We start from the raw sequence: 20,701 nt of genomic DNA, 5'->3' as shown, positions 1-20,701 counted from the left end.
TTTTATGGATGGATATGAAAGAGTATAAGAAAATGATAAAAAATGGTAAGAAGAATAAATGTTTCTTATTCTCTTATGAGTATGGTTACATGTATAGCAAATATATAGGGGAGTTTCCCTCTCCAAATTACAATCTAATTAGGTAGGGATACTAATCATGAGATTCTATAATTATTAAATTAATTGCATATAATTGGGTACAATATCGTACAATATCATACAATAATTGCATATAATTTGATAATTATTATTTCCTTAATACTCCACTCAAGTTGGTAGGGGAAGATCATGAACCACCAACTTGTGTCGTAGCGTCAAAAACCGTTCATTGCCTAATGCCTTTGTAAAAATATCTGCGAGTTGTGTTGGTAAAAACCGTTCATTGCCTAATCTCTTCAATTTGGAGCGGCACCAGGACGTACGATGGAATGAGCGGAGAGAAAATAAAAATTTCAATATTTTATTTTTTACAAAGTTGAACAAAACAAAAATCCACGTAAAATTGGAAATTTCTTTTTCACCCCATATTTCCCTTCTATCTTTTATAAATATGAAATTTTTCACTAGTTACAAAATATTTTTTTTATTATACAATTTAAAAATTATCTTTAAATTAAAAAAATTGAATTATACAATCAAGATGTCATTTTTCATAAAAAAATAAATAAATTGAAAGATACTTTTTTTTATCCATGTCGCACTCTTCAATATCGTCGTCTCACTCACCCTTCTTGCATGCATAGTAGATGCATTCATTGGTCAAATAAAACATAAGTGATTTTTCAATGGATGAAATTGTGCACTGTGCAACAACAACCAGACATCCACAATGACTGTGCGGATTGTGTAGTGATTTTTCTTGCTAAAATCTACGACAAGTGGTTATGTGGAATTAAAATCATTAAGAGCTAAGACTCAAGAGTCTCGGTTAACCATTAAGTGGTGCAAAAGAAATTGAAATGGGTCACAAGGAGAAATGTTACTCAAATTTAATGCATTTGTGCATTAGAAGTTTTGGACAACTATGACAATGTCATGTTTAATTAAAGCATTTACAAATTAAAGCATTATTGTGTGAAGTTATTGATTTTATTATGTGTATTTAAATAAGTCAAATTTGAAGGAAAGAAAACGGTGACGGCAATGTGAAATCTCATTCTTCTTGAACTTATTTTCCACAACAAGGAGTAAGCAGGTGATGATTTTGTCCAACCTGTATGCGGTAGCCAGTCCATTATTTGAGTTCTTGGTAAAAAAAATCACACTTCAAATGATTTTTTGTTTTAATTGTTGATTTCTAATAAAGATTATTTTTAACATGCTTGTTGCTTGTATTACGAAATGAAAGGTGACGAAAATAGATACCCATGACGAACTTGATATTGATACCAGCGACCTTCTTGCCTTTGTACAACGTTGCAACACAAACACAACCACCAACTTAATTCCAGAATCGCCTAGCAATGTTCAAACTGCTATACTGAATCGTAATTCAACAGAACCACAAAATACACAACAATATATTCAATTTCATGGTCAACATAAATTAATTTCACATGCAAATATAGTAAATTATTTTTTTCTTATCCATCCAATTATAATTTGTAAAGCCATTGTCCATCACAAAGTCATGCTGGATAATGAAATTCGACATAAAATTGCAATTGAATTGTCTTAATCTTGAAAAATGTTATTTTCTATCACACCTTCTTATGGAGGTTATTTTTTAAAAATGTTCTATGAACTATTTGTTGAAGATGGTTGCTGCCCCTTCAAGATTGTGTTTGATGAAGACTTGTATGTAGTGTTTGATGAAGACATTTATGTACTTTCCATGTATTTGTGCTTTGCTTTAAGTATGTCTTAGTTAGTGCTTAGAGGTTTTCTAAGAGTAGCTTTTTGCTGAGTAACTCACCTCATAACCACTGGCCATGTGTTAAGAACAAGCATAAGTTTTCTAAAACTGTTTTTCACATGTTTTACACAAAAACACGTTTTACTGCATAAAAATAAATATGTTCTTTTCTAAATAAACAGATTCATTTTCTTCACTGATGCCTTGGCTAAAGTCTTGTAAAAATTTGATTTTGTGCATCTGGTATTTTGACTAAGTCTTCTTCTTTTCAAAACGACTGAGTTTCAAATAGTTAAACCTTCTCTGTTTTCGTTTTGAAAAATAAATCTGTTCATCTGTAAATGAATAGATTCTTTTTCTCTCTGGTGCCATGACAAGCTTAAACGTTTTTCAGTTTTATCTCTGCACCAGAATGGTTGACTAAGTCTCCTCACTTAACAGATTCTCTAACTGCTTTTTGAAAATAAATCTGTTCATTTTATTTTCAATATGTTCATTTTATAACAGCTTTAACTGTTTTTCAAAAATCTGTTATAAGCTGCTTTCTATAAAATGCAAACTTGTTTTCTGAGATTAACAATGATTCAAACAGTTTATACATTTGCAAAAACAAGTTTTGACAGCAGAGAGTTAAGTGTTTTCAAGGATTAGCATTTGCTCTTCAAAGATTTCGAAAATCACAAAGTGCTTGTTCTTGGTTTGGTTCCAAAAGCTTGGTGTGAGGTGCAGCTACTGTTCTAGCAATCTTGCCTACTGGTTTAAGGCTGATCTTTGCTACCTCAATCAGGTGTAGTCGTTTCACTTCTTATTACTTGTAAAAGTTTGGTTGAATCCTCTTCTTGATAGGTGTTCTTGGAGAGTGGATGTGTGTGTAAGTGCTGAAATAAGTTTTTTTTTTCAGCAAGAGTACCTAAGTTCTTGTAGGTTTCAAGAACAGTGGGAAGTGTACTTGATTGTACTGTGTTTTAGTGATTTCCACCTGTTGTTGGTGAAGACTGGATGTAGCTCAGGTTGAGTGAACCAGTATAATTGCTTGTGTTCATTCTCTCTCTCTCTCTGCAATTTCGTTTCTGCATAATTGATAAAACAGCAAAGAAATAAATCTGTTCAATTGAGAATAAATCTGTTCTTTCTGGGCACTGTGCATACTGTTCTTGATTTCTGAAAAAGCTGTTGTAATCTGATAAGAACATACAGAATCTGCTAAAACCAGTGGAACAGATTGACTGTGATAGGCTGATCAAGAAACTGTCAATATCATTAATTGAACCTTAAACAAATTGCTAAAAGTTGAAGCTTGCTGTTCTGTGATTAAGTGTTCTTAATTTCTGGAAAATTGCTTAATATCAAGAAGAACATTCATACTCTGTTAAAGTCCACTGGAACAGCTTGTGTGCAAAGGTAACTCAATTAATTAGCATGCTATCAATTGAACCTTAATCAATTGCTTGAAATTGAAGCTTGCAGTTTCTGTGATTCACTGTTTTTCAAATCTGATATTTGTGTGTGTGCTGCTGAAAATTTTCACTGCATGATCTTGTGATTAATCTTGCTGAATTAAAAGCTTTTCAAACAAAAAACAGTGCTGAAATAAATCTGTTCATTTTTACATAAATCGATTTATTTTCTGTAAAACTGGGTTAAACACTGTTTTTGCGAAGAAGTTTTAAAAGGTCAATTCACCCCCCCCCCCCCCCCCCCCCCCCCCCCCCCCCCCCCCCCCCCCCCCTCTTGAACTTTGGCACTATTAAACCCAACAATTGGTATCAAGAGCTGGGACTTGTAGTTTAATCAAGTTTGTTTGTAAAAATGTCTGAGTTTAATGTGCTTTTTGCTGAGGGTTCTGCTGTAAATAGACCACCTATGTTTAATGGATTGAATTATGCATTTTGGAAAGTTAGAATGAGAATTTTTATGGAATCCATTGATGCATTAATTTGGGAAGCTGTGGTCAATGGACCTTATGTGCCAATGCAGATTGTCAAAGATGAACAAGTTGAAAAGCCAAGGTCAGAGTGGAGTGATACTGAAAGGAGAAAAGCTCAACATGATCTGGTGGCCAAGAATATAATAACTTCTGCATTGACAATGGACGAGTTCTTCAGAATATCTCAATGTAAGTCAGCAAAGGAGATGTGGGAAGTCTTAGAAGTGACTCATGAAGGGACTGAGGATGTAAAAAGGTCAAGGAAACATGCACTCATCCAAGAGTATGAGCTGTTCAGAATGCAACCCGGAGAGAACATTGCTGATGTGCAAAAGAGATTCACCCACATTGTGAATCACCTCACAGGCTTGGGAAAAGAATTTGATAAAGAGGAGCTCAACATAAAGATACTGAAGTGCCTCGACATAAGCTGGCAACCAAAGGTGACAGCTATCTCTGAAAGCCGTGATCTGTCAAAATTGGGAACTACTGCACTGTTTGGAAAGCTGATGGAGCATGAGTTAGAGCTTAAAAGACTTAAAGAACAGGAAACAACAGAGAGGAAACCCAAAGGTTTGGCACTGAAAGCAACTGAATTGGATGAGATCAAGGAAGAAAAGGAAGATGCTGAAGATGATGATACAATCAACCTTCTTACAAAAAGATTCAGCAAATTTCTGAGGAAGAAAAGCAAAAATAGGAACCAGCAGAAAAGAAGGTATCCTAAACCTAATGATTTAAATTCCTCTAAATATACTTGCTTTGGATGTGGCAAAACAGGGCATATCAAAACAGATTGTCCAGATAATCAAACTAAGGACAAATCTGCCAGCAAGAAATTTGAAAGGAACAAAGGAAGAAGAGCCTACATCTCATGGGAGGAAAATGAAGTTTCCTCAACCAGCAGTTCTTCAACAGAAGATGAGGAGAACAATCTGTGTTTTATGATGAAGGATGAGGAGTCAAGCTCTGAATCAGTAAGTAATTTCTTTGCTGATTCTGATAACTATGATGATTTGCTTGCTGCCTTCAAGGAAACACATGAGGAAGCCAATAGGCTAGCTGTAATATGCAATAAGCTGCAAAAGGTGAATAATGTGCTTGCACCTAAAGTAAAAACACTTGAGGAAGAATTGCATAAGGCCAAAACAAATTTGGTAAGCCTTGAACTGACTTGCTTGCATGCCTCTATTAAAAACTGTGAAAACTGCAAAAGATTGGAAAAACAAGTGGAATATTTGCTGAAAACCCTTTCCAATTTCACCAAGGGAAGAGAAAACCTTGAGTCTCTCCTTGGATCACAGAATGCTGTTTTCAATAAGAATGGACTTGGTTATACCCCTGGAAATACAACCAATGTCAAAAAGCTTTCAAGTTTTTTTGTTCCAGCAAAATCAGTTTTTTCAGCTTTTAACAGTGGCAAAAAGGCATCTCATGTAACCTGTTTTTACTGCATGAAATCTGGTCATACATCTAGGTCTTGCATTGCTAGAAGACATCTTGTGCCTAAGAACTTAGCTAAGTGGCTACCAAAGAGAAGGTGTTAATATGTGCTGGACCCTATACTGAAAAGGGTACCATTTGTATATTTTTTTTCTTTCTGTTTTGCAGATTGGAAGCAAGAAGAACCAGTGGTACTTGGACAGTGGCTGTTCCAAGCATATGACTGGAGATCTTACAAAGTTCACCAGCTTAAAGCTCAAAGCAGAAGGACATGTGACCTATGGTGACAATAACCGAGGGAGGATTTTGGGCAGAGGAACTGTTGGAACAGGGAATTCAACAACCATTGAGAATGTGCTGTATGTAGAAGGACTTAAGCATAGTCTTCTCAGCATAAGTCAGCTTTGTGACAAAGGATACAAAGTGAATTTTGAGTCAAGTGGCTGCACAATCTCAAGTAATTCATCTAGTAAGGCATTGTTTACTGGTAAGAGAGTGAATAACATTTACTTGTTGAATATCATGGAAACTAACTCTTCAAATGAGTGTTTGCTGTCCAGAAGTGATGAGTCTTGGTTGTGGCACAGGAGGTTAGCTCACATACACACAAATCACTTGAATAAATTGAAATCTAAAGATTTAGTTTCTGGTTTGCCTAACATTAAATTTCAGGATAACAGGCTTTGTGATGCTTGTGTGAAAGGTAAACAAATCAAATCCTCTTTCAAGTTAAAGGATATTGTCTCTACAAAAAATCCATTGGATGTGTTGCATATGGACTTATTTGGTCCATCTAGAGTTGCTAGCTTGGCTGGAAATTTGTATGCTTTAGTTGTTGTGGATGATTACTCTAGATTTACATGGACTTTATTTCTTGCACATAAACATGATGCTTATTCTGCTTTTAAGAGATTAGCAAAAATTCTGCAAAATGAAAATGGTTGCTGCATTAAATCAATTCGAAGTGATCATGGGGGAGAGTTTCAAAATGCTAAGTTTGAGAGGTTCTGTGAGAAGCATGGGATAGCTCATACCTTTTCAGCCCCTAGGACACCCCAACAAAATGGTGTAGTTGAAAGGAAAAATAGATCACTAGAGGAACTTGCTAGAACTATGTTAAATGAATCTAAGCTTCCTAAGTACTTTTGGGCTGATGCTGTTTATACTGCAGGCTATGTCTTAAATAGGACCTTAATAAGACCAATTCTTAAGAAAACCCCATATGAATTGTATAAGGGCAGAAAACCTAGTGTAAGCCACCTTAGAGTATTTGGGTGTAAATGTTTTGTTTTGAATAATGGCAAAGAAAATCTTGGTAAGTTTGATGCTAAATCTGATGAAGGTGTGCACATTGGTTATGCTTTGAATGGTCATGCACATAGAGTCTTCAATAAAAGGTTGCTTATAGTAGAAGAATCAATGCATGTTGTTTTTGATGAAACTGATCATAATATATCTAAAACTGCTGATGAACCTGACAGTAATGAATTTAAATCTGTTTTAAATCAAAATGAATCGATTCATTTTGATACTGCTGATACACATGCTATACAAGAATCTACTGCAGCTGCAGGTTTGCCAAAAGAGTGGAAAACCCCAAGAGACTTAACCCTTGATAATGTCATTGGGAACATTGAGAAAGGAGTATCAACTAGAAAATCCTTGAACAATTTCTGTGAAGCAATGGCCTTTGTATCTCAAGTTGAACCCAAGAATTTGAAGGAAGCTCTCAAGGACAGTAACTGGATTTTAGCTATGCAAGAGGAACTGAATCAGTTTGCTCTTAATGAGGTCTGGACTCTTGTTCCTAGAATACCAGAGATGAATGTAATTGGAACAAAATGGGTATTTAGAAACAAAATGGATGAGCATGGAGTGATCACCAGAAACAAGGCTAGGCTTGTAGCTAAAGGGTACAATCAAGAAGAAGGAATAGACTATGATGAGACATATGCACCAGTGGCTCGGTTAGAAGCTGTTAGACTGCTGCTTGCCTTTTCCTGCATCAAAGGGTTCAAGCTATTTCAAATGGACGTGAAGAGTGCCTTTCTAAATGGCTATATAAATGAAGAGGTATTTGTCTCACAACCACCAGGTTTTGAAGATCATCAACATCCAGAATATGTGTTCAAACTCCAAAAGGCTCTCTATGGACTCAAGCAAGCTCCTAGGCAATGGTATGAGAGGCTAAGTGATTTTCTCACCTCTCAAGGCTATGAAAGAGGCACATCAGATAAGACCTTGTTCATTAAGAAGAAAGGAGATGACTCAATTCTAGTCCAAGTATATGTGGATGACATCATTTTTGGATCAAACAATGGAGAATTGTGTGAAGCCTTCGTGAAAGTCATGAAGAGTGAGTTTGAAATGTCAATGATGGGTGAGTTGAACTATTTTCTAGGCTTGCAGGTCAAACAACTCAAGGATGGCATTTTCCTAAGTCAAGCTAAGTATTGCAAGGATCTGCTGAAGAAATTTGAAATGGACAAGTGTAAACCAATCAACACACCCTTCTCAACAAGCTGTCATTTGGATCGTGATGAAGCTGGAATTTCTGTTGATGAAACCAAATACAGAGGACTCATAGGATCACTGCTATATCTTACTGCCAGCAGGCCAGATATAATGTTTGCAGTGTGCATGTGTGCAAGGTTTCTGTCTGCTCCTAAAGAATCACACTACAATGCTGTCAAAAGGATTTTGAAGTATTTGCAAGGAACTAAAGAAGTTGGCTTGTGGTATCCAGGTAACATTTCATTAAGCTTAACTGGATATTCTGATTCAGATTTTGCAGGTTGCAAAATTGATAGGAAGAGCACAAGTGGAACCTGTCATTTGCTAGGATCAAGCTTGATCTCATGGCAATGCAAAAAGCAGGCTTGTGTAGCTCTTTCCACTGCTGAAGCAGAATACATTGCAGCAGGGAGTTGCTGTGCTCAAACTATATGGCTAAGACAACAATTGAATGATTTTGGTATCTCACTTAACCATATACCTCTGCTGTGTGATAATACAAGTGCAATCAACTTAATCAAAAATCCTGTCATGCATTCAAGAACCAAACACATTGAAATAAGGCATCATTTTCTAAAGGAACACATATCTAATGGAACATGTGATATTAAGTTCATTGGTACTGATTTACAACTTGCTGATTTGTTCACAAAACCATTAGCTAAAGATAGGTTTAATTTTCTGCTTAATGAATTGGGTATTATAAATGTCAATTGTACCTAGCAGTGAAAAATTAAATCTGTTTATTCGCAATTAAATGTGTTTATTTTCTGCACTGATACGCATTGATGACTAGGAAAGAGAAATTCTGATCTTTGACTGCTTTACTGAGTTAGTGGGCATTAACCTCTGTACCTTTGACGGTTTTGGTCATGGTTATGTAACCGATTTGATGGTTTGGGTGCTCAATAAGAATTTGAGTGTATGCATCGTGACCCTAAAGATTTGGTGCTTATTTTCAAAGATACTCTGCACAAAATTCAGAAGCATAAAATCTTCATGCATATCTTCTCATAACTGCCATATCAATCCATTTATTCTGCTATAAATCTGTGTGAATATTTGCTACCCACATTGGCCATTCTCTTTCTATTCTCACCATTTGAAATCAAGGAAAGAATTCAGGTTACCATGGCTTCGTCTTCAAGACAAAAACAGAAAGGCAAGGGAAAGCAAACCACTTCTCAAGGTGTGTTAGAAGGATGGTTCGCTGGAAATGAAGAAGGCATCAATGCCTACATTCATGAAACAAGCAGGAAGCAGATCAACATACCCAAGGTGCTGGATTTCAACTGGCTGAAATCTGAAAAACTGGTAGAAACAAGGGCTGTGTTGAAGCACCAGAAACTGAAAAAGATGCTGGAATTAACGGGTAATGTCTATCCTGACTTGGTTAAGGTGTTTTATACTAACCTCACATTGGATGGGAAGAATGTTGTCTCTTATGTGAAAGGGACAAAGATGAAGATCACAAGTGAGGTGTGGAATTCTGTGGCTGGAATAAAATATGCTGGACTGAAAGTAGGGAAAGGAAATACCAGTGGAATTTCAGAATTCAACAAGCTGCAATATTACAAAAGTTGCATGAGGAATCCTACAGAGAGCATAAACAGATTCCATGCAGGGCATTTGAACCTCACTCCACGTCTAGTTGCATACATCATAGCTTGGCAACTGATTCCAAGAGGGACAAACCATGTTGTCTTACATGAAGAGGATCTCATTCTCCTATATTGCATCATGAACCAGATTAAGGTAAACTGGGTGTTCATTGTCAACGAACACATGCTCAAGTCAAAAAGGTTGGCTGATTACAGGGTTCCCTATGCTATTCTTGTTTCCAAATTAATTGATTACTTTGGTATTGATGTTACAAATGAGAGAAATGACCCTATCAAAGCTGTAAGTGAGATTGATACTTCAACTCTCACCAAAATGGGTTTTCACAAAATTGAAAACAAGTGGGTGGTTCTCAAGGAGAAGGACACTCAAGCAGAACATGAGGATGAGGATGAAGCTATTCCTATGGATGATGACTCTCCTGCTGCCCAATCTGAACATGAGGAAGTTGCTGCAAATGCCATAGTTGCCTATCAAAGTCCAGAATACCGTGGAGAACCAATGTCTATGTTTGAGAGGCAAGTGTTGTACCGTCTTGATGTCATGTCTGCAGAACAAAGGGCACACTTTGAGACTACTCATGCAAGGTTCCAACACCTTGATGATCAGATTGAAGGGGTTCAGGCACAGCTTGCAGAGCTTTACTACAAGAATCAGTAGTTTTCTGTTTTTAATGCTTTCTTTATCAGTTTTCAAGTTTCTGTAATGTTGAACAATTTGGTTTTCTGTTTCTGAACTATTATGATTGTGATTTCTGCTTTATATCCCTTTATTCCCTATGCTTATATGCTGTTTGATGAATCCAAAGGGGGAGAAAAATAGCTCACCATGCTAGGTGATGCTAGCTGTAACAGGGAGTTAATTCTGCACCTTTAAATCTATTCATATGCTATGCAATACTGCTGTTTTTTTCTGGTTTAAAATCTGGTGCAGTGCAGGTGCAATTTTGGTTTAAAATCTGGTGCAGTACAAGTACTTAAAGCAACAATGCTATGAGGTTAGCTATGGGGATTTGTCTCCATCAAACAGGGGGAGATTGTTGAAGATGGTTGCTGCCCCTTCAAGATTGTGTTTGATGAAGACTTGTATGTAGTGTTTGATGAAGACATTTATGTACTTTCCATGTATTTGTGATTTGCTTTAAGTATGTCTTAGTTAGTGCTTAGAGGTTTTCTAAGAGTAGCTTTTTGCTGAGTAACTCACCTCATAACCACTGGCCATGTGTTAAGAACAAGCATAAGTTTTCTAAAACTGTTTTTCACATGTTTTACACAAAAACACGTTTTACTGCATAAAAATAAATCTGTTCTTTTCTAAATAAACAGATTCATTTTCTTCACTGATGCCTTGGCTAAAGTCTTGTAAAAATTTGATTTTGTGCATCAGGTATTTTGACTAAGTCTTCTTCTTTTCAAAACGACTGAGTTTCAAATAGTTAAACCTTCTCTGTTTTCGTTTTGAAAAATAAATCTGTTCATCTGTAAATGAATAGATTCTTTTTCTCTCTGGTGCCATGACAAGCTTAAACGTTTTTCAGTTTTATCTCTGCACCAGAATGGTTGACTAAGTCTCCTCACTTAACAGATTCTCTAACTGCTTTTTGAAAATAAATCTGTTCATTTTATTTTCAATATGTTCATTTTATAACAGCTTTAACTGTTTTTCAAAAATCTGTTATAAGCTGCTTTCTATAAAATGCAAACTTGTTTTCTGAGATTAACAATGATTCAAACAGTTTATACATTTGCAAAAACAAGTTTTGACAGCAGAGAGTTAAGTGTTTTCAAGGATTAGCATTTGCTCTTCAAAGATTTCGAAAATCACAAAGTGCTTGTTCTTGGTTTGGTTCCAAAAGCTTGGTGTGAGGTGCAGCTACTGTTCTAGCAATCTTGCCTACTGGTTTAAGGCTGATCTTTGCTACCTCAATCAGGTGTAGTCGTTTCACTTCTTATTACTTGTAAAAGTTTGGTTGAATCCTCTTCTTGATAGGTGTTCTTGGAGAGTGGATGTGTGTGTAAGTGCTGAAATAAGTTTTTTTTTTCAGCAAGAGTACCTAAGTTCTTGTAGGTTTCAAGAACAGTGGGAAGTGTACTTGATTGTACTGTGTTTTAGTGATTTCCACCTGTTGTTGGTGAAGACTGGATGTAGCTCAGGTTGAGTGAACCAGTATAATTGCTTGTGTTCATTCTCTCTCTCTCTCTGCAATTTCGTTTCTGCATAATTGATAAAACAGCAAAGAAATAAATCTGTTCAATTGAGAATAAATCTGTTCTTTCTGGGCACTGTGCATACTGTTCTTGATTTCTGAAAAAGCTGTTGTAATCTGATAAGAACATACAGAATCTGCTAAAACCAGTGGAACAGATTGACTGTGATAGGCTGATCAAGAAACTGTCAATATCATTAATTGAACCTTAAACAAATTGCTAAAAGTTGAAGCTTGCTGTTCTGTGATTAAGTGTTCTTAATTTCTGGAAAATTGCTTAATATCAAGAAGAACATTCATACTCTGTTAAAGTCCACTGGAACAGCTTGTGTGCAAAGGTAACTCAATTAATTAGCATGCTATCAATTGAACCTTAATCAATTGCTTGAAATTGAAGCTTGCAGTTTCTGTGATTCACTGTTTTTCAAATCTGATATTTGTGTGTGTGCTGCTGAAAATTTTCACTGCATGATCTTGTGATTAATCTTGCTGAATTAAAAGCTTTTCAAACAAAAAACAGTGCTGAAATAAATCTGTTCATTTTTACATAAATCGATTTATTTTCTGTAAAACTGGGTTAAACACTGTTTTTGCGAAGAAGTTTTAAAAGGTCAATTCACCCCCCCCCCCCCCCCTCTTGAACTTTGGCACTATTAAACCCAACACTATTTTGTGTCATCACAGGTTGTTGATTTTAGTCCCAACGACATCACACACTATGTCAACATCACAATAAACAACATAGTGAAGATATACAAATTTTACAACAATATCAACAACACTTTCAAATTACTTGGTCGATGCAACATTGATCCACCAACTGAGGACTTACTTTGTTCCACACATGTGGTGGAATGGCCAACAATAGTAGCAGGTGCATAAATCATTTTGTCATCACTAAAACTCAACACCTACAAATAACACAACCTTAGCACTGTTTAATGACGAAAACAATTAATGGCCATGTCCAACAAGGACAACACTGAATATGAATTATGACAACATAGGTCTTATTGTATTGTATTTTTCAACTCATAATAACAAGTTATCATATGCAAGTGTTTTGTATCAATCAATTCAACATTTCTTACAATGTTGATCCCTCAACAACAAACTAAAAACATCATTGTTAAAGAAATCTGATGTACATAACCAATGTTGAACTACTAGTAAAGTATTAACTAAAAAGTGGACATACGCCATTAAGAACGCTTTCGTCTTTTACGAGAATAAGTAGTCCAAGGTGTTTTGATGGCAGGACATTGGTATTGGTTTAATGATCTATGTAATTGGTGAGACGTTGAGAATTTATCTTTGACACATTTTTTATAGTTTTGCAATCTTTAAGTGTCTAAAATTGTATAATTTATAATTTTATTTTATAAAAAAATAATTTTCAAATTGTTCAATCTATAAGTCCATCTCAAGGTCTGTTTTGTATTGCAGAATCCTAAAGTCAATTTTTTCTATAAAAAAAACTTGTAGATTTTGTAATTTGAAATACAATATTAGCTTCCACTTTATTGCTCTAAATTGTGTAATTTTTAGTTTTGAATTACACAGTCCATAAGGTTTATGAATTGCATCATTGGTGAGTTTTTCAGTTACACAATCAACCAACAATTGTGAATTAAAGGTAAAGTGGAAATTTTAATATTCATGGTTGATCAACCGACAATTGTGAATTAAATTTGTGAAATTTTAATATTTTAATCACTGCTTCCACCATACTCTCGTTATCATCTTGATTTTGTTTATTCTAATGATTCTAGTGATTAACTCGTTGGAACTTTAAGTATAGTTCTTTTCTTTAATAAGAAGGATTTTCTCACACGTGCAATTTTTAAAATCACACTAAGAGTTTATAGGCATTCACATGCCTTGTCCATAATCTGTGAGATTTTTGTTTCACCATGGCATAAGATAATCTTCAAACTCTAAAATGAACCAGACTGATCATAGTAGTTTCGTATAAAACATATAAATTAAAAAAATTCTCCATTTTAACTTTCCAATTCTAAGTATATGTTTTGGGTCACTACTTCCAAAGAACTTTGAAATCTTAACTTTTCTATTGTTGATCTTTGCACCCTTAACTCATCGTCATCTTTATCATGGCTTCAATAGAAAGAAGGTGTTCTTGAGGTCCATTTCTTAGCTAATTCTACCACCTCTTTTCCTCTTCAAATTTCTTCTTTTCTTCTTCAAGTCTCTCTCTTCTTTGATCTCCTTCAATTTTATCTCTTCAATTTGGAGCGGCACCAGGACGTATGATGGAATGAGCGGAGGGAAAATAGAAATTTCAATATTTTATTTTTTACAAAGTTGAACACAACAAAAGTCCACATAAAATTGGGAATTTCTTTTTCACCCCCATATTTCTCTTCTATCTTTTATAAATACGAAATTTTTCACTAGTTACAAAATATTTTTTTTATTATACAATTTAAAAATTATCTTTAAATTAAAAAAAATTGAATTATACAATCAAGATGTCATTTTTCATAAAAAAATAAATAAATTGAAAGATACTTTTTTTATCCATGTCGCACTCTTTAATATCTTCGTCTCACTCACCCTTCTTGCATGCATAGTAGATGCATTCATTGGTCAAATAAAGCATAAGTGATTTTTTAATGGATGAAAATGTGCACTATGCAACAACAACCTGACATCCACAATGAAAGTGTGGATTGTGTAGTGATTTTTCTTGCTAAAATCTAGGACAAGTGGTTATGTGGAATTAAAATCATTAAGAGCTAAGACTCAAGAGTCTCGGTTAACCATTAAGTGGTGCAAAAGAAATTGAAATGGGTCACAAGGAGAAAAGCACATGTCACTCAAATTTAATGCATTTGTGCATTAGAAGTTTCGGACAACTATGACAATGTCATGTTTACTTAAAGCATACTCTGCCTCCTCAGACATCCAATATTGTTGGCTATCAATATCCATCAGTTTTATCTCAATCATAAATCTTACCAGGGCTTTCGAACATGAAGTCACGGTGTCGCCGCCGCCATCAACTTTGGTGGTCATGATGTCATAATTGCCGACATATTTCCGCATATTAGCCATGTTTTTTAGGTTTATGCCAATGGATATGTTGTAGTCGCAACGGTAGTGCTCGAAACCATCCGACCGGAGGAGAAGGACGACGATCACCAATTTTGTGGAAATCCTAGTCTGGACAAAAGTCCCGGTGGAGGAGCAGTCGAAGTTTGCGTGGCGTGGTTGACGAGCTCCTTCATGCATTCCACAACCTTTTTCATAAGAGAACCTTAAATGAGACAGAGTTTTAACATTTTGATCGATGGATATGAAAGAGAGGATTAGCGTTTGGTTTACAAATGGTTGAGCGAAACTGAAAAGAAGAAAGAGGTAAAGGTTCTGGTAGGGGTGGCCCGCGAGTTTGCGTGTCGTGGCTAGCCCGCCCCGCACCAACGCTTGGCCTGCAAAAATGCGGGCCAGATTGGCCCGCTTCGCAAAGTTATTAAGGGCTAGAATTCTCGACCCGCCCCACATAAGAGCTGGATTGCGTACTTTTTCGCGTACTTTTTTTTTAAATTAAATATTATTTTTTTTACATTTTGTTCTTAAAAAATTATCAAATTAAACCTATATATTTGTTACTATCAAACCTAAATATTTTTTTCTTCCTTTTCGAACATAGTCAAACATCAAAATATTAAACATTAAGATAAATATCAAATATCACTATTCTTCCACTTCCAAAGCGGAGGTGGCGCGAGCGAGCAACAGCGGCGTGAGCAAGCAGAGCAGCAGCGGCGCGAGCGAGCATAAAAAAAAATGTAACTTCTCCCATAATAATCTATGCTACCTTCCCAACCATAAGGTAGATCAGTCGTTACCCCTATACGAAAAAAATCATGCATCATTCTCATCATACCTGTACCAATGCCACCAATGCTACTGAGATCCCTGTAAACCATAGCTAACTCGGAAGACGCCACCTTAACAGTGGCGTCATACTCTGCCTCCTCAGACATCCAATACTGTTGGCATTCAATAACCAGCAGTTTTATCTCAAAATCATAAATCTTACCAGGGCTTTCGAACATGAAGTTGACAGTGTCGCCACCGCCATCAACTTTGGTGGTCATGATGTCATCATTGCCGACATATTTCAGCATCTTAGCCATATTTTTTAGGTTTATGCCAATGGATATGTTGTGGTCGCAACGGTAGTGCTCGAAACCATCCAACCCGAGGAGAAGGATGACGATCACCAAGTATGTGGAATCCCTAGTCTTGACAGAAATCCCGGTGGAGGAGCAGTCGAAGTTTGCTTGGTTGACGGAGCTCCTTCATGCATTCCACAACCTTTTTCATAAGATAACCTTAAACTAGACGGAGTTCTAACATTTTGATCGATGGATATGAAAGAGAGGATTAGCGTTTGATTTACAAATGGTTGAGCGAAACTGAAAAGAAGAAAGAGGTAAAGGTTCTGGTAGGGGTGGCCCGCGAGTTTGCGTGTCGTGGCTAGCCCGCGTACTTTTTTTCTTTTTTTTTTAAATTAAATATTTTTTTGTTTACATTTTGTTCTTAAAAAATTGTCAAATTAAACCTATATATTTGTTACTATCAAACCTAAATCTTTTTTTCTTTCTTTTCAAACATAGTCAAACATCAAAACATTAAACATTAAGATAAATATCAAATATCAATATTCTTCCACTTCCAAGCGGAGGCTGCGCGAGCGAGCAGCAGTGACGTGAGCAAGCAGAGTCATAGCGGCGGGAGCAAGCAGCTGCGGCGGGAGCAAGCTTAATCGTGGCGGCGCGACTGGCAGTGCTGGCGGAGTGAACGGCAGCGGCGTTGTCGAGAGCGTTTGTGTGTGGACCGTTTGGGAGCAGCAGTTAAGCCCTGTGAGATGTGAGCACGATTATGTTGTGTTTCTTTCTTTGAAATTTTGTGAAAACTTAATTACGTTGCCCTGCTCTACTGCTGCTAATTGCCAATTTTTTTTCTTGCGGGTTAGCGGGTCAGCTCGCCCCGCCCCGCTGCTTGCCCGCGCGGGCTAATGCGGGATAGCGGGTTGAAAAGGTCAGCCCGCCCGACGTGTTTTACCAGCAGGCCGCAGGCCGGCCCGCCCCGCTTTGCCATCCCTAGGTTCTGGAAGTTGGTGAAGGTTGAAATGGAATCACAAAGAGAAAATCGCATGTCACTCAAATTTAATGCATTTGTGCGTTAGAAGTTCCGGACAACTATGACAATGTCATGTTCACTTAAAGCATTTACAAATTAAAGCATTTGCAAAAGGGCAATTGTGTTAAGTTATTGATTTTATTATGTGTATTTAAATAAGCCAAATCTGAAGGAAAGAAAACAGTGAGGACAATGTGAAATCTCATTCTTCTTGAACTCATTTTCCACAACAAGGAGTAAGCAGGTGATGATTTTGTCCAACCTGTATGCCGTAGCCAGTCCATTATTTGAGTTCTTGGTAAATAAAATCACACTTCAAATGATTTTTTGTTTTAATTGTTGATTTCTAATAAATATTACTTTTAACATGCTTGTTGCTTGTATTACAAAATGAAAGGTGACGAAAATAGATACATGGGACAAACTTGATATTGATATCTATCAGTGACCTTGTTGCCTTTGTACAATGTTGCAACACAAACACAACCACCACCACCAACTTAATTCTAGAATCGTTTGGCAATGTTCAAACTGCTATACTTAATCGCATTTCAACATAACCACAAAAAACACAACAATTTATGAACGAAAGTGCTAACGCAAATCATCAACGTGATTTCACCAACAATCCAACAATCCATGTCGTTGGACAAAACAATTTATTCAATTTCATGGTCAAGATAAATTAATTTCACATGCAAATATAGTAAATTATTTTTTTCTTATCCATCAAAATTTGGTTTTATATAGGGTTGTTGGCATTGAACTCCTTGAAAAGTACACAAGTATTGTCATTAATTACTTATATTGTCAAAGCATGTCAACCCAATGGCCTAGGAGCCATGACACTAACTATTAAGGTTACAAAGTTTACATGCATAGAAAGCTGGAAATATTATCAGTAATATACATCTTAATGGAGTAATGTCAATGCAGGATCCAACTGCAATTTGTAAATCCACTGTTCATCACAAAGTCATGTTGGATAATGAAATTGGACATAAAGTTGCAATTGAATATGTCTTAATCTTGAAAAATGTTATTTTCTATCACCTCCTTATGGAGGTTATTTTTTAAAAATGTCCGATGAACTATTTTGTGTCATCACATGTTGTTGTTTTTTGTCTCAACGACATCGCACACTATGTCAACATCACAATAAACAACATAGTGAAGATACACATTACTAACACACAAATTTTACAACAATATCATCAACTTACTTGGTAGATGCAACATTGACCCACCAATTGAGGACTTACTTCGTTCCACACATGTGGTGGAAAGGCCAACAACAGTAGCAGGTGCATAAATCATTTTGTCATCACTAAAACTCAACACCTACAAATAACACAACCTTAATTGTCTTTTTATATGTCTTTGCAAATCCTAAATTGATGGTGTTGTTGAATGAGGAAACAATTGATGGTCATGTCCAACAAGGACAACACTGAATATGAATTATGACAACTTAGGTCTTATTGTATTGTATTTTCCAGCTCATAATAACAAGTTATTATATGTAAGTGTTTTGTATCAATCCGTAATTCAACATTTCTTACAATGTTGATCCCTCAACAACAAACTAAAAACACCACTGTTAAGAAATTTGATGTACATAACCACTGTTGAACTATTAGTAAGGTATTGACTAAAAAGTGAACATACGCCATTAAAAAAGCTTTCGTCTTTTACGGGAATAAGCAGTCCAAGGTGTTCAGGACATTGATATTGGTTTAATGATCCATGTAATTGGTGTGATGTTGAGAATTATCTTTGGCACATTATTTTTTTTTTAGTTTTGCAATCTTTAAGTGTCTAAAATTGTATAATTTATAAGTTTTTTTTATAAAAAAAATATTTTCAAATTGTGCAATCTATAAGTCAAGTATGAATCTCAAAGTAAGTTTTGTATTGCACAATCCCAAAGTCATTTTTTCTATAATAAAAACTTATAGATTTTATAATTTGAAATATAATATTCGCTTCCACTTTATTGTTCTAAATTATGTAATTTTTAATTTTTAATTACACCGTCCATAAGGATTATAAATTGCATAATTGGAAAGTTTTTCAGTTACACAATCAACCAACAACTGTGAATTAAAGGTAAAGTGAAAATTTTAATAATCATGGTTGTAGAATAAAAGTATATGAATGCAATGGCCAATAAAAATTCTATCAAATTTAAAGGAAAAAAACAACAATATTTAAGGTGTAAAATATCATAAATGATTTTGAACATTGTTTTAATCAATTTTATTCTTAATTTTTAAGTGTCGTGATAAATAATGAGTGAGATTTATATAATTTATTTAAAAATAAAGTGTCAATATTTTATTAAATAAAGTTTGCTCCAATGAGATAATTAAAAAGAAAAACCAATAAAAAATTGGTTTTGCTAACTTTTTTATTTTTTTTTCTTGTATATTGAGCGGTTTATAATACCAATAAACACATGTGTTGCGTATGTAATTTTATGGGCAAATATATATTTTTGTTAGTTTAGGACCGTAGTCACACCTTTAGTATAATTATTATGTTTTTTATGAGCATGTGTTGCGATTTTTTATATATCAATATATTTGAACTATATTTTGAATAATGAGAATTTCAAGTAAGGAAACTAGTTTAGATTTGATAGCACCTTAGAATCTAAATTGTATGAACAGAGTGATATATTTTGTCTACAAATAATGTATTAATATGAACATAAGAATTACTTACGAGATTGTAATAACGAATTGATATTGTGAAAGTTATCTGAAAACTTAATAAACTAATTAAATCATAGTTGTATTTCAATAATGCATTTTTTTATGGAGTAGTGTTTATGAAATTAAGTATATATTATACATTTATTTTTCATTTTTTAGTTGAAGGGAATAAAACATAAAATGTAAAGGTAGATTTCATTTAGAATGTTGAATGTGTAGTTGCATTTTCTAATGTGATGGATTTTTTGTGCAAATTTTTTTTTGTTCATATTTTCTTCCTAACGCAAGTATGGTCTCTTATATTTGGAAGATTGTTTATTAAGTGAGACACATGTCACTAAAGTCTCATTCTCAAGCACTAAGCTAAGGTCACGACACTTAAAAAAAAGATAATAATTAACTTTTTTCTTTCTTTGGATATTTTCCATTCAAGTAACTTTATTTTGCTAATATAACAAATTTAATGTTTCATTTAACTCTTTCCTCAATTTCATAATGAGTAAAACTCAATGTGTTAGGTAAGAGTGGGTGTATTGAATTTGATGACCAAGTCAAGTGTTTTATTGAGAAAATTATCAAATGATGAATGAGAGTTTTTGTTTATCTTGGATGCAACAATCATTATTTCTATAAATACTTTTTCTATCAGTAATTTAAATATAATTTATAAAATATAAAATATTTTTAACAAATACGTAGAACTCACTATATGCTTAATGAACCTTTTACATGTAATTTTTAATGAATGCTGTCTAATAATAAAAAAAGAAAACGTAAATTAATACTTTGAAATAGTTTTGCATTATAATTAAATAGTTTATTTACACTTTTTTTCCTATCATATACTTCTCTGAGTGAACAACTAATTTTATTCTAGTTATTGTTGTTATTAAAACATATATTAATATTTAAAGCAACTAGCACAAAATTAATATATTATAACAAGTTCATAATTTCTCAATACACCAAATCAATTTTATAACAAGTTCATAATTTCTCAAGTCTCCAAAAGTTTTTTCAACTATTATTTTTTTTTAATTATCATTTTGTGATGTAATGTTGTTATTGACATGGGCATGCCCTAAAAGAAAGGAAGAACCAAACATGTTGTGAAAGACACTAATCCATTGACTTTTGTTGGCATGAGAAGAGAATGAGTGGAATGTCCTGTTTTGTTGCATGTCTCTCCCATGATTACATTATAAATAAAACCCTAAAAAGCAAAGAAGAGACTGAAAACTAGCATT

The 20,701-nt window shown here is 34.7% G+C and overlaps 1 protein-coding gene and 1 pseudogene across 1 annotated transcript; one reads left to right on the top strand and one right to left on the bottom strand.

Moving 5' to 3' along the window:
• Positions 1-3,664: 3,664 nt before the first annotated feature.
• LOC150027416 (uncharacterized) lies at positions 3,665-11,728 on the top strand. Its single transcript, XM_090302027.1, has 2 exons — positions 3,665-4,688; positions 11,700-11,728. Exons 1-2 carry the CDS (start codon positions 3,665-3,667, stop codon positions 11,726-11,728), a joined length of 1,053 nt encoding a protein of 350 aa, XP_090158153.1.
• Positions 11,729-14,427: 2,699 nt separating this feature from the next.
• Positions 14,428-15,951, bottom strand: LOC137836124 (DNA sliding clamp PCNA pseudogene; annotated as a pseudogene).
• Between the last annotated feature and the right edge of the window lie 4,750 nt (positions 15,952-20,701).

Source organism: Phaseolus vulgaris, chromosome 5 (assembly GCF_051622355.1).
Source record: "Phaseolus vulgaris cultivar YP4 chromosome 5, ASM5162235v1, whole genome shotgun sequence".
NCBI classification, from domain to species: domain Eukaryota; kingdom Viridiplantae; phylum Streptophyta; class Magnoliopsida; order Fabales; family Fabaceae; genus Phaseolus; species Phaseolus vulgaris.
This window is presented reverse-complemented; position numbering and strand designations above follow the sequence as displayed.

Coding starts and splice junctions, on each gene's coding strand:
- LOC150027416 (XM_090302027.1), top strand. CDS start 3,665: ATGTCTGAGTTTAATGTGCTTTTTGCTGAGGGTTCTGCTGTAAATAGA. Junction 4,689..11,699: donor TGAAGTTTCCTCAACCAGCA/GTTCTTCAACAG, acceptor AAGAACATACAG/AATCTGCTAAAACCAGTGGA.